We start from the raw sequence: 13,479 nt of genomic DNA, 5'->3' as shown, positions 1-13,479 counted from the left end.
GTTTATGCCACAGTTTAAATAATTATTGCATAATTAGCGAAAAAAAGCACAACTCCTGCGCCTCTCCCCTTAAACTGAGCGAAGCCCTTCCATGTTTGCTTCCTATTGGTCTCCATCGTCAGTGCCACCGCTTTTTATCCAATAGCCGAGGGCGGGGACCAATCAGGAGATCCAGGTGAGGGGCATGCCGGAAGTGTAGTTTTCCTCCTCTCCATGGCGCTGGGGTCGGAATGCGCCTGAATGGAAGGCGGCTTTCTCCTGGCCCCGCCCCTTACGGTAGAGTGACAGCGGCCTTCGCCAATGGGCCATCGAGCTTCGGCTTTTAAGGTTGTGTTTTTCAAGCGGGGTTTTGAGCAGCTCGCGAAGATCGGGAGAAGGGGCCTGAAAGAGGTAATGGGTTTTTGTCTGGTGAAAAGAGGCGCCCCTGGGCAGCCTTTCCTTTTCCAGGACGCGTCCTCCATTTGAGCCTTCTTCCAGGAAGGATTCCAAAATGTCCTCCATTGAAGCATAACTAGGGGCTGCATCCAGACTGGGGAGATAACCCGGGTTGGCACAACGCTTTAACTCTTTGTCTGACTCGCTTTGCTAGGAATTCTGGGAGTTGGAGTTTGTTGTGGGGCCCAGAGCGGAGTTCTGCTCCACTCTGGGCCCCACAACAAACTCCAACTCCCAGAATTCCATAGCCTGGAGCCACAAAAAGAGTTAAAGCGGTGCCAAACCGGGTTATCTCTCAGTGTGGATTTAAGAAGCATGGATTTACATTTCTAGGAGTGTGTTTAGCTTTTATTATTATTATATTTTATCTCCTTCTAACCTTTTTTCTTGAATGCCCGCCATTTTCAGATGCCTGTGTCCGCCTTTGCTTTGAGGACATCCGTTCATCCTGAGGTGGGGCTCCAGAGCCCTGAAGCCGGGCATCATTAGTTCCTTGCGGCCGTTGTCTGTCTCCACAACTTACTTGAGTTAAAACTGTGTCTTGTTGCGTGCCTTCGAGTCATTTCTGAATACGGCGGCCCTAAAGCGGTGAACCTTTCAAAGGGTTTTCATGACAGGTTTCCTTCGAGGGGTTGCCATTGCCATTCTGAGGCGGAGAAAGCTTGCTCGCTCAAGGCACTGGTGGGTTTCTGTGGCCAAGCTGGGATTCGACCCTGGTCTCCAGAGTCATAGTTTCAACACCAATCCACTACACTGTTGTTGTTAACCTACACTCAAGTCCAGGGGAAGAACCTGTGGCCCGCGGGCCGGAATGCGCCCAGCGAGGCCTGGGACGGCCCCAGCCCGGTCCTGCCGCCGATTGCCACGGGGCCTTGGGGCAATTGGTTCTATAGAAGCCTCAGAAACATGCATTTATCTTAACATTTTTTAAAAATCAGCAATTTTTTTTCACGTGTCCTCCATTTTTTATTTAAAAAGTGCCCTCCATTTGAAAATTTGTCCTACATTTGTCCTGGTTTATTTATTTATTTAATTTTTTTTAAAAAAATTAATTATTTATTTTTTGGCTTCGGCCCCCCAGTTGTCTGAGGGACAGCAACCCGGCCCCGGCTCAAAAGGTTGCCTACCCCTGCTCAAGTCGATCTCGACCATGGCAACCCTATGGATGAGACATCTGCAAGACCCTCTGTCTGCTACTTTTCTGCTTAATTCCTGCAACCACATAAAAACCCATCACCTCCTTAATAGAGTCCATCCATTTCGTAGTGGCCTTCCTATCTTCGTATTTGCCTCCATCTTTCCCAGCATCATTGCCTTCTCCAATGAGTCCGTCCTTCTCATGAGGTGTCCAAAGTACGGCAGCCTCTACTTGGTCATTTTTGGCTTCCAGGGAGGTTTCCGGCTTAATCTGCTCTGGTACCCATTTGTTTGTCCTTTTGGCTGTCCATGGAATCCTCAACACTCCTTCTCCAGCACCACAGCTTAAATGAATTGAATTTCCTCCTGTTATCTTTTCTTAACTGTCCAGCTCTCACATCCATGCATGGTAATAGGGAATAGATGGCTTTTATGATTCTAACTTTTGTACTCCGTTTGTATATATATGCATTTTAGAATCTTTTCAAATTCTTTCATAGCCACCCCTCCCCATTCTTAATCTTCTTCTGATTTCCTGACTGCAGTCCCCATTTCTATCATCATGTTGATCCCAGATATGGGAATTCTTTTACATTTCTTTCATCATTGTCCAGGTTGAACTTGTGAGGTCCCAGTGGTCATTATTTTTTGTTTTTTAGGTTCAACATTAAGCCTGGCCTTGCACTTTCTTCTTTGATCTTCCTGAGTAGGTTTCCAGGTCTGTGAGGTTTTCTGCGCCATGCTTGGGCTCAACATTAAAATCATGTAACCTGCAGTATTTGATAAGAAATGTGGACATTTTCATTTGGTTTATCTATTTTAAGTTGGTAGAGATTCTCAAGCAGCTATCCATTGACTATAAATGCAATTTTTTGTTTTTTTAAGTAAGTAACAGGTCTGTTATCCCAGAGATTCCCAAACTTTGGTTCTCCCTATGTTTTGACGTCCCACTCCCAGAATCCCAGACCATTGACCAAATGCTTGAGGCTTCTCGAAGTCAAAATATCTGGAGGACTAGAGTTTGGGAATCACTGCTTTATCCCCAATGAGTATTATTGTTAAAAATGAACTTGTCAGCTCGTCTCCACACTCACAAAGTGTTGAATTCCTCCACACAGACTGCCGATAGGTCAGTCCCGGGGCCTTCCGCTCCAACCAAATGCATCTGAGGAAGTAAGCTCAAATCTACAAAGCTCATGCTGCCAACTCTACTATTCAGTTATTTCTCAAAAGTGCTACAAGATCCCTTTGCATACTGATTTTCCAGTCTAGCATGGCTAGGTCTTTGAATATAATCTGTTAGTTGCAAATGCAATCCAAACCAAACCATTTCAGCCAGTATATACTGTATTTTCTGGCGTATAAGACTACTTTTTAACCCAGGAAAATCTTCTCAAAAGTCGGGGGTCGTCTAATACGCCGGATGTCGTTTTCTGGGGCAGTGCGTGAACCTTCCGAGCGGTGGACTGGAGATCTAAAGTTGCTGCATATGGTGAGGGGAGCTCAAAATGGCTGCGGCCGCATCCCCTCCGTATGTGGTGACCATATGAAGCAGGAAGGGAGGCGCTGTACAGGTATGGTAGAATAAAATCTTGGAGATAGGGAGGCTGGGCAGGCATGGAGAGCTGACCAATTAAAGCGGCTTTGCATACAACAAGTTTTCCTGCTAAGTACCTGCATGTCATAAGCATTTGAATTAAATTACCATATTGAAATCAAATCTGATTTTTGAAATTTTTATTTGGGTGTGCATTTGAAGAGGGGTAGTCTTATATGGCGAATATATCCCAAACTCTAATTTTAACTGGAAAAGTTGGGGGTCGTCTTATACGCCCAGTCGTCTTATACGCCGGAAATACGGTTAAATATTTGGGAGTGAGCCTCATTGAATAGAATGGTGCCAGATTTCTGAAGAAACATGCATTGTGGTGAGCTATAAAGCACTTAAAAGGCCTGTGCGAATAAAAAGTACAGATTGACTATTCCTTATCTGAAATACTAAAATCCGAAATACTCCAAAATTGCCCACATGGGTAGCTGAGATAGTAAAATCTTTGCTTTCTAAGGCTTCCGCATACACAAACTTTGTTTCATGCACAAAACTATTAAAAATGTTATACATAAAATTATCTTCAGGCTATATAATGTGTACACAAGAGCCAGTGTGCTGTAGCAATTTGAGCACTGGACTATAAATTGAGACCAAGGTTTGAATTCCTATTTGGGCACTGGGTGATGTTGGGCAAAGTCACAGTCTCCCAGCCTCAGAAGAGGGCAATCAAAAAAGGTGCTATAGGTTATGTTTCAGATGAAAAAAATGGCAAAACCATCTCTTAAGTATTCCTTGCCTAAGAAAACCCTATGGAATTCATGGGGTCACCATAAGTCAACAGGCAACTTGAAGGCAGAAGTAAAGGTTTCTCCAGAACACAATTTGACAAACACTGATGTTTTCATTCCTTTATTCATAGACACTTAATTGGATCAAAAGTCTTCTACTCTGTTTGCCAGAGTATTCTAGTAGACCATTATTTGTAAATCTTAATTCTGTGGAAACCTGAAGTCTTAATTTCAAATTACCAAGAAGTCCAGTGTCTGGCTGGAGGAATAAATCACTTTCTGTGCTGGTTTGAATTCATTTAAAAGAAAGGGGAACTGTGTAATTTGCAGAGTTACTGAAAGAATGACTAATCCTTGTAAAGCATTTCTACATACCTTCACCACAAATCTATTTACAGAAGGGTGCAAGAAAATACTGCACAATCCTAATTGATGCTAGAGGGATGAACAGAATTTATTGAGAAGTGCTGAGCAGACTTTACTGGCATTAGTAATTCAAGTATTAGTTACTACAAGAAGTGTTAAGTTGTTAAAGAAATAAATGCATTATGTTAAAGAAATGCATTACTTTCTATGGAAGTGATGTTATGGTGTGGCATTGTTTTTCGATACTACTGCACAAAATTAAATAATTTATACATTTATATGATATGCAGGAGATAGTATGTTATCCTGTACTGTGTCATATTTTGTATAGTATACTGTGTATGTAATGTTGTTGTGTACCTTTAAGTCATTTTTTATTTATGATGACTAAGGGGAATTCATCATGGGGTTTTCTTGGTAAAATTTGTTCAGAGAGGGTTTGCCTTTGCCTTCCTCTGAGGCTGAGAGGGTATGACTTGCCCAAGGTCACCCAGTAGGTTTCCATGGCCGAGCAGGGCTTTGACCGCTGTTCTCCAGAGACATAGAATTCCTCTGAGTTTTTCTTGCCTAAGAAAACCCTATGAAATTCATGGGGTCATCATAAGTCAACAGGTGACTTAAAGGCACATGCATATTGTACACTGTATATATGAGGGGTGCTGAAAAGTTCTTAACCCAACCAAGAAAAGAATGACCTAGAGCCACGCAACTAACTCGCTGCTCCGCATTTTCACCCTGAAATACACTGCACTTTAGCACACAATTTCTCAACTTCCTTTAAATCTCCCCCCCCCCAAAAAAAAAAATCTGATGTCTGATCACTGAAATATTACTCTGCTGCTGAATCATTCAAAACTTTCATTTCTTGCAAACTGTTTTTCAGGTTTGGGAAAAGGAAATAGTCGGAGAGAGCAAGATCTGATGAGTAGGGTGGATGGTCTATGTACTCAAACTCCAGATTTTTCAAAACATCTATCTTCTTGACAACCCTGTGAGCAAGTGCATTGTCCTGTAAAAAGAAAACACCTTTCTGCAGTTTCCCTTGCCATTTTTCCTTCCAAAACTTGCAAAAAGTCTTGCAAAACTACAGTTCCCAGAATTCTGTGGCATTGAGCCATGGCAGTTAATACAGTGTCAAACTGCCTTATTTCTGCATTGTGGATGCAGCCTAGATAACTCAAAATGCTTCAAAATCAACTTGGAGGTATCCACTCGATTTCATTTCTGGCCAGCATGCAAACATTTCAGTACCCACGTTGCTGACAACTTTTACATAGCCAACAGTTTATGAATTATAATACCATTTTGTTCCCAGGATATTTCTAGTGTCTCAGCAATTGTTTTAGCTGATTCGCCAGTCTTAAAATTATGACATGAGCATGCTCAGCAGTTTTAGGTACTGACACTGTTGAAGGCTTTCCAGACCTTGTTGCATCTTCAGTCTTAAAATTTCCATGCTGAATGTTGGCACACCACTTCACAGTTGAGCATGACAGACACTTGTCACTCAGTGTTTGCATCATACACTCATGGATTTCCTTTGAAGTTTTCTTCATCAGGAATAGGAACTTCATGATGGCCCAGAGTTCAGTACTTGAAAATTTCACACTTTTGGTTGACGTGGTTCTGTCAGTGATCTGAAAGATATCAGGAATTAGAGCTATGTATTAGAGCTCCTGCAAATTTGCATTTAATGATACAGAAGAACATTGTTTTAAGTTGCAGTGACAAAATTATGCTCAAACTTTGGGAAATGAGGTGGGCTGAGATGATTTCAGAACCCCCATGTAGTATATGGTATATTATGTACTATATATGTACAGTACCATATTATATATCGTTCACTAGTGTATAAAATGTATAGTATGCCTTACACAGGTGTATACTATATATACTGAACCCTTCCATCCACAAAGACTCTGTTCCATGCACACACACACACACACACACACATATCATGGATTGGAAAAAAACACATATGCTCAAGTCCCATATTACTCAGTGCAGTGGGTGGTGATATGTGTGAGCACATGGTCCCATTGAATAATATGGGAAGTGGTTAGCAATAGATTCTCCAATCCATGGATAGCTAGTCAATCCCTGTGGTGGGCCCACTGTAGTATATGTAACATATACTGTATGCCATATTATTTATGATATATAATAGAGGTTAGGTACCACTTATCTAAAAATCTGCTATCCGAAATGCTCTAAAATCCTAAAACTTTTGAGTGCTGGCAAGACACTTTGAGGTAATAGCTGCAATGCTCCTACTTGTTTGTTTGCAAGAGATACTCAGCAGAGATTTGTATTGTATTTCCCCCCAGAAAGGCTGGACAGATAGGAGGATCTGTGAAATGGCAGGAGGCATGGATTTGCACTTGGCACTGCACTTGGATTCTTCATTTCACATATCCTTGTATTTCTCTGCAGCCTTGCAAATGCAGTACATACTATACAATTTATATTCCAAAATCCAGAATACTGTATTCCAAAATTTGAAGAAAAAAAAATCTAAATTCTGAAACTCCTGGTCTAAATATTCCTGATAAGGGATAATCAGCCCATATATCAAGTACTCAGTGGTAAGATGATATTTATGTAAATCACATTGATTCAGTGAGTCTGTTCTGGTTGGGATTAGCAATTAGAACATAGGAAGAAACTCTGCTAGGACATGGCCACATAGCCCCAAAAACCCACAAAAAACAATTAGAACATACATTTTAAATATGGTTTGTTAAGGCCTGTTGGGAGCCAGTGTGGCACAGTGGTTTGAGTGTTGGACTACAACTCTGGAGACCAGGGTTTGACTCCCAGCTCGTCCATGGAAACCCACTGAGTGACCTTGGGTAAGTGACGTGTTCTCAGTCTCAGGGGAATGCAATGGCAAAATCTCTGAACAAATCTTGCCAAGAAACCCCCAGGGTCGCCATAAGTCAGAAACGACTTGAAGGAACACAACACACGCACATTGTTAAGTTATTTTTAAAATAGCATGTTCTTTTTTGCTTTCTCTTGTTATCTTTTAAGTATACAGTATATATAAAAAGTTTTGGAAATTTTGTAATCAAGTATTTAATTTGCCTTTCTATGTTTTAGAAGTCAGTATGAAGGGGTTGTACTGGAAGCAGAATTCATCTGGAGAAGAAACAAATTTTGTCTTCCTGGAAAAGGTGAGTTACTACAATGCTATAGTGTCTATTCAGAAACAAGGCCTATTATCTTTAATGGATCTCACTCCCAGTTAAGGGGACATAGGATTGAAGACTTATTTGTATACAGCAGGTGGGCCAAATAAGCGTGAACTTAAACCTTTCCCTACCTGCCACTTCTCTGCATTTATTTTGTAGAGTTCCACACATATAATAGTGAGATTATATCTGCATATGGAATTTGGTGAAGTGGCAAAATGGCTGGGACTGTGGCAGTAGGAATTCTGCTGAAAAACAACTGCGGGAAGCGAAAAAGCATCAATTGCATTTTTTTCCTTCTTTATGTATATTTTGTTTGTTTTTTAACCAGGCATGGGACTCAAGTCAGCTTACAAACATTGAAATGGATAAAGATAAAAATTCATATGACTGAAAACACAAAAATAAAAATATAATTAAGCTACCAGTAAAACCAAAACCAATTTAAAAACATACTTACTGAAAAAGCAACAAATATGGACAAATAGCATCTTATCAAAAATCCTAACTAAATAATTTCCAAACGCCTGATGAAGCAAAAAGGCCTTCACCAGCCATCCCAAGGATATGATGAAGAAGGCAGGTCTGTCCTTTGTAGAAAGGGGGATCCAGAACCTGAGGGCAGTTACCAAGGCAAGCCTCTCATATGTTACCTCCAGATGTACCTTTCACATAGTTCATCTCAAAGGTACTAGACAATCCCTTGGCATCAGATATACCTGTGAGGATGGTGGTACAGAGAGAAATGCCTCAGCTGAAGCTCTCAGAACCAGGACAGGCTTATATTGGAGAATATGGCCCTGTACAGTGAGGCCAAAATAAAGCTGTTTTGGGTCACTTTGGAGGTATGCTGTTTAAATGATGCATGCGTCCTAAGAGTCCGGAAGCTGCGCCAAAACCACACTCCAGTAATTAGGACTGGATTGTGGCTTTGGCACGGCTTCCAGACTCTTAGGACACATGCATCATTTAAACAGCATACCTCTAAAGTGACCCGAAGCAGCTTTATTTTGGTCTGTCTGTACAGGGCCTATAGTACTTCAGAGAGACCTTTTGTTCTTTCCTTTGACCATGGGCCTTGACTTTTTTCCTATTAATCTAAACTTTGGGGTTCATTATAAAAATATATTGTTGTGGGCTTTTTATATGATCTGTAATATGTATTTCATATAAATTCATCATAGGAAAACCTCCCTGTTGTGAAGGACAACTCTGTGAAAGTACAGGTTAAAGCTTGTGCTCTTAGCCCGATTGACACAAAGGTATTTATTCAATTTTATTTGTAGAAAGTTTATGTGAATTTGTTTTCCAGTGAACCTGGTCTCAGTGAAATTAAATACATAAGTAATTTTATTTTATTTTTTAATTCTATTTTAATTTGTTAAATTATATAAGTTATTTGTGGTGGCTTTGTGAGGTTGGTGTTACATGTATAGTCACAGTTCAATTATAGGCATGTTCAAGTCTTAGAGTATTCAGGAGAGCTTACTGTCAGGTAAGTAGGATCACAGCTTTAAGTGAGTAATATAGATTGCTAACATAAATGAAAGAAAAGTAATCCTGGGAATACAATGGCTGCTTTTCATGTCACAGTTGCATGCTGCTTGAAACAATCTTTCCCATGAGGGGAATGATAGCCATAACGGATAGTGCAGCTTAGCACATGAATTGTCCTTTTTGTCTCCAGTGTTTCCATTTTCACTGCCAGGAATGTTTGCTATTGATGTGATAAATCTCCACACAATAGGAGGGATCTTTGCAATGAATTGTTCTACATGTTACACTGCTGCAGCTAACATGCAGAGGTTGTTCCAAGTGACATTCTCATGACTACTATTACATGTAAATTAACTGTAATAGAGGCATAGGTGAATGTTATCTGCCCACACTTAAAGCTAAGCATCTCCCAGGTGCTTGTTTAGTCTTGTGGGAATCAGTTGGGCAACATATACTTAATCCTTGTATGATCCGAGCTACAGTGAGTGAGACTAGGTACCTGTATATGAAACTGTGGCCAGCATAAAATTGATGTCTTACATTTGCCTGCTGCCAAACATCTCAAGCTTATTGTGCGCATAGTTTTTTGTGAGTTTTTCAAGCTTATTGTGCACATTTTCTACACACCTTTAAAATGAAATTTAAAAACTCTTGTGACTGTGATTTTCTTTGGTGTGTGTGTGTTTTGTTTTGTTTGAGACAGATATTTTGCTAGACCAAGACATGAACCCTTTGTGCTGTAGTCCTACATACTTACTTGGGAGTAAGTTCCACTTTGTTCAGTGGGGACTTATCTATAAATAGATATGCCTTGATTTTGTTGTTAATTTTGTAAAGGAAATAGTTAGAGGAGTGGAACTGGAAAATCAAGATCAATGCCAGCAACTGAAAATTAAATGACAAGTTAGTAACATCTATTGGAACTATTAATAGAAATTGTGTACATTATACCTTCATAGCATTTCAGTAGATTAGTTACTGAAAATAAACTAAAAGAGTGCATGGTCATTCAAGATTGTAAATGTTAGGGAAATTCTCAAGTATTTGTGAAGGAATATTAACTTGATTACCTTTTAACACACAGAACACTGTTTGGTTCATGGAGTAGACAGAACATAGGCACTGTGAAGAACTAGGCTTCCTCAGTACACCAAATATGTACAGTATTACCACAAGTATTACAGTAGGCCCTCCCAGTGGCGACTCACAAATATTCGAGTCCCATTGAAAATAATGGTGAGTGCATGGGTGTGCACCACCATTTTGTCCCTCCCCACGAAAAGGGAGGGACAAGTGTAATTTTATATTCAGTCTTGTATATCACTGAGAAGAACTCTTTCAGGTTCAGTGGATTTACTTTCTGGATGGAGTGTGTGCTCAGGATTGCATCCTTACTTATATCCCTTCACCACCCTTTTCTTTACTAAAATTACACTTGTCTCTCCCTCTGAATAATCAAAGAATGTGAAGTAAAATGTTGACAGGTGACTAAAGTAGTATTTAATCTATCAACACTTTATAATAGACCTTTTAACTATCAATCCCAAACTATGGAATGGCCTGCCGGATGAGATCCGTCAAATTGCCAGCTTAGACAGCTTTAGAAAAGCTGTCAAGACGGATCTCTTCCGGCAGGCCTTTCCTGAGTAAAAGTGCCCTGCCACAGAATGACTGCCCCCCACATCATGTATTTGCCCACCGCACTGTCCTCGTTGTAATTTTTATTGTGTTTTAATAGATATTTAATTGTAACATGTTTAATCCTGTTTTAAGGGGGGGATTTGGGACATAATTTTGTAAATGTGGATTTTAATGTATTGTGAGCCGTTTTGATTGTCTTGTCACAGAAAAGCGGGATTCAAATAAAAGTTTTATTTATTATTAATTATTGAATTAGCTTTTGTCAGAAATCAAGATGGAGAAGGAATTCCTGCCGGTTGGGAGGGAAGTTGCTGGTGTTGTATTAGAAAGTGAGTATAATTATCATTGTGTTTGAAAGTCTAATTGGCATGTTGCTGTTTCTTTGGCAGGGAAAATTTAATTGTAAATATTATTTGAACTGCACAACATTGAACTATTCATATTGTCTGTAAAAAGTTTTCAATATTCTTTTGATATAACTGGGAAATAGAAGGCAGAATGGACTTATGCAGAATAAAACAATGATCCTTAATGGTTGGATTTATGAACGCCAAGGAGCAAATATTGCCCTATCTGATGCTATCTTTGGGTGCACCAATTTACTTTCTACCATATAAATGAACAAATGCCATTAATTGCTAATAAAAAATAAACATATAGAAGCCCAACTATATAAGTAAAACCAATAGTAGAATGCACTATAAAACTAGTTTTAAGCATCTGATAAAATATATTTGATTCAGATTTTCAAACACCATTAAAATAAGGTTGTTCCTAAAAATATTTTAAAAGGGGACGTTGAGCTAAACTGATATTCCGGTGGTAGGAGTTCCATAGTGTCAGGTCCCTGCTTCTTAAACATAGTAATGAATGCCCAGTTCAGACATAACAAGAAAAAGTGATGAATGGACAAGACTTGGGCTCACATGCTCCACCCTTTCCTCTGCTTTTTCATACAGTAAGAAAGAAATTGGAAATGTCTGCTTCTGAATTTTTAACTAACTACATTTCTTTGTGACTTTTGAACTCTGGGACCTGTGATTTATTTGAATTGTGGCTTATAAGAACAAGCCAGGATCGTAAACCAATATAACTGATAGCTTTAAGTCAGAGGAAGTTCTTCATAGTTCATGCTGGTAATCCCTGGGGATTTTACATTTTGCTGCTCCTTGTAGTTCAGACTATGTGAATGAGTATCTTGAGTTCTTCTCTCTGTAAGCACCTTTTTGCAGGGCGGCTGCCTTTTGCTTGTGAAATAGAGATTCTTTTTTTTAGGATAGAATAGCTTTTACATGTTAGGAGATAATATGTTTTTCACAATGTTGTGTACTTTTTTGTATATATTTTCCTCTTAAGGAATACAGCTCTGCCCCTATTGCATGTTACAGTGTATCCCATTCTACTGGAGAACAAACACTGCTCTTCCTCAGAGAAGATTTTTCTTCCCCTTTCTCCTCTGTAAACCTTAAAACTGGTGCTTATCACAAGTATCTTACTGGAAGTCATAGATCACACTTAGAAGGTTGTATGGTAAGTTCTTGGTAGGAAATATGGTTTTCTTTAAAAGTACACTAATTTTTCTCTCTATTACACTCTCTTTTTTTCAAGTTGGAAATAAAGTGTCGTCTTTTCAGCCACATGATGAGGTTGTGGGTAAGTTACTCTGGTCTCATCAGCTAAAGCTTTGAAACTATAAGATTGCATCAAATTATGAAGATATGTTATTTGGGAACCTTTTGTTTGACATTAGCTTGCACTTAACATTGGATATTTCAATTTGAATGATGTTATTCCTATCCCTCTATCCAGAAAATTTATGAGATGTTCAAATTCTATGGATGACTAAAATCTAAAGAAAGCACTAGGATTTACATTTGTAACCTTTACAAATCCTATTGTTCCTCAGAGCAGCATGTTCATTTTAGGGGTGCTGTTCTTTATTGTCTTTTATCTTAAGTTTAGACCAAGACAGTGGAAGAACAGTTTTCTTCACTTATGTCCTAGCCAGTTTTGGCTTAAAGTTTGGTTAGGCAAGCCAAGCCTTCACACAGAACTTTCTCATACAGCAGGAGTGGGGAGCATATGGGCCACATGGGCTCCCAGCATGTTTTTTGGCACTCCACAGAATAATTTTTGCAAGAAATTAGCCTATCAAGAAGCCAAGCCCTTCCTCCAGTCCATCTGCCTTGGTCCAGGCCTCGGAGGTGGAAAAGATCTGCTGGACCTGATCCTATTCCCCACCACCACTCCCTTCTCCTTTTGTGTCGTGTCTTTTAGATTGTAAGCCTGAGGGCAGGGAACCGTCTGACTAAAAAAAAAAAATTTATGTACAGCGCTGTGTAAACTTACAGCGCTTTATAAATAAAGGTTAATAATAATAATAATAATATAAAATTCTACAGACTTAGGGCAAGCCCATCATAAATCAAGATGACTTCTTAATCATAGCTAACAGGTCCTGTGGATTTCAACGGGTCTGGTCTAGGTTGGACTATAACAGTAGGTTTAGCCTTTTATCCTTAAAGATGTTGCAAAAAAGAACTGTTGGAATTAAATTATTTAAAAGAATGAGTCAAACCATGAGTCAAACAATCCAAACAATCAACCTCCAGCTGAGTCCTCCATTGCCTTTTGAGGCTCTGGGATGATGGCGGGTGGGGCAAGACAGTCCACCTCCATTGCCTTTTGAGGCTGTGGGATGATGGTGGGTGGGGCAAGGGGTCCTCCTCCAGCTGAGTTCTCCATTGCCTTTTGAGGCTCTGGGATGATGGTGGGTGGGGCAAGGGAGTCCTCCTCCACCTGAGTCCTCCATTGCCTTTTGAGGCTCTGGGATGATGGCGGGTGGGGCAAGGGAGTCCTCCTGCAGCTG

General features: G+C 39.9%; 1 protein-coding gene across 3 annotated transcripts in view; it reads left to right on the top strand.

The window, feature by feature from the left end:
- The first annotated feature begins 333 nt into the window (after positions 1-333).
- CRYZL1 (crystallin zeta like 1) overlaps positions 334-13,479 on the top strand; it is a 38,049-nt gene continuing 24,903 nt past the window's right edge. The window contains exons 1-6 of one of the 3 annotated variants that reach the window (XM_042458305.1): positions 346-390; positions 5,162-5,269; positions 7,381-7,454; positions 8,657-8,734; positions 10,867-10,939; positions 12,219-12,263. In XM_042458305.1, coding sequence (XP_042314239.1) covers positions 7,389-7,454; positions 8,657-8,734; positions 10,867-10,939; positions 12,219-12,263 — 262 coding nt within the window. In that variant the 5' untranslated portion in view covers positions 346-390; positions 5,162-5,269; positions 7,381-7,388. Of the gene's footprint in view, positions 391-5,161; positions 5,270-7,380; positions 7,455-8,654; positions 8,735-9,672; positions 9,733-10,866; positions 10,940-12,218; positions 12,264-13,479 lie in introns of those variants that run through there. The other 2 variants (XM_042458306.1, XM_042458307.1) reach the window with 2 other exon arrangements.

The sequence above is a fragment of the Sceloporus undulatus genome, chromosome 3 (genome assembly GCF_019175285.1).
Source record: "Sceloporus undulatus isolate JIND9_A2432 ecotype Alabama chromosome 3, SceUnd_v1.1, whole genome shotgun sequence".
In the NCBI taxonomy this organism is placed as follows: domain Eukaryota; kingdom Metazoa; phylum Chordata; class Lepidosauria; order Squamata; family Phrynosomatidae; genus Sceloporus; species Sceloporus undulatus.
This window is presented reverse-complemented; position numbering and strand designations above follow the sequence as displayed.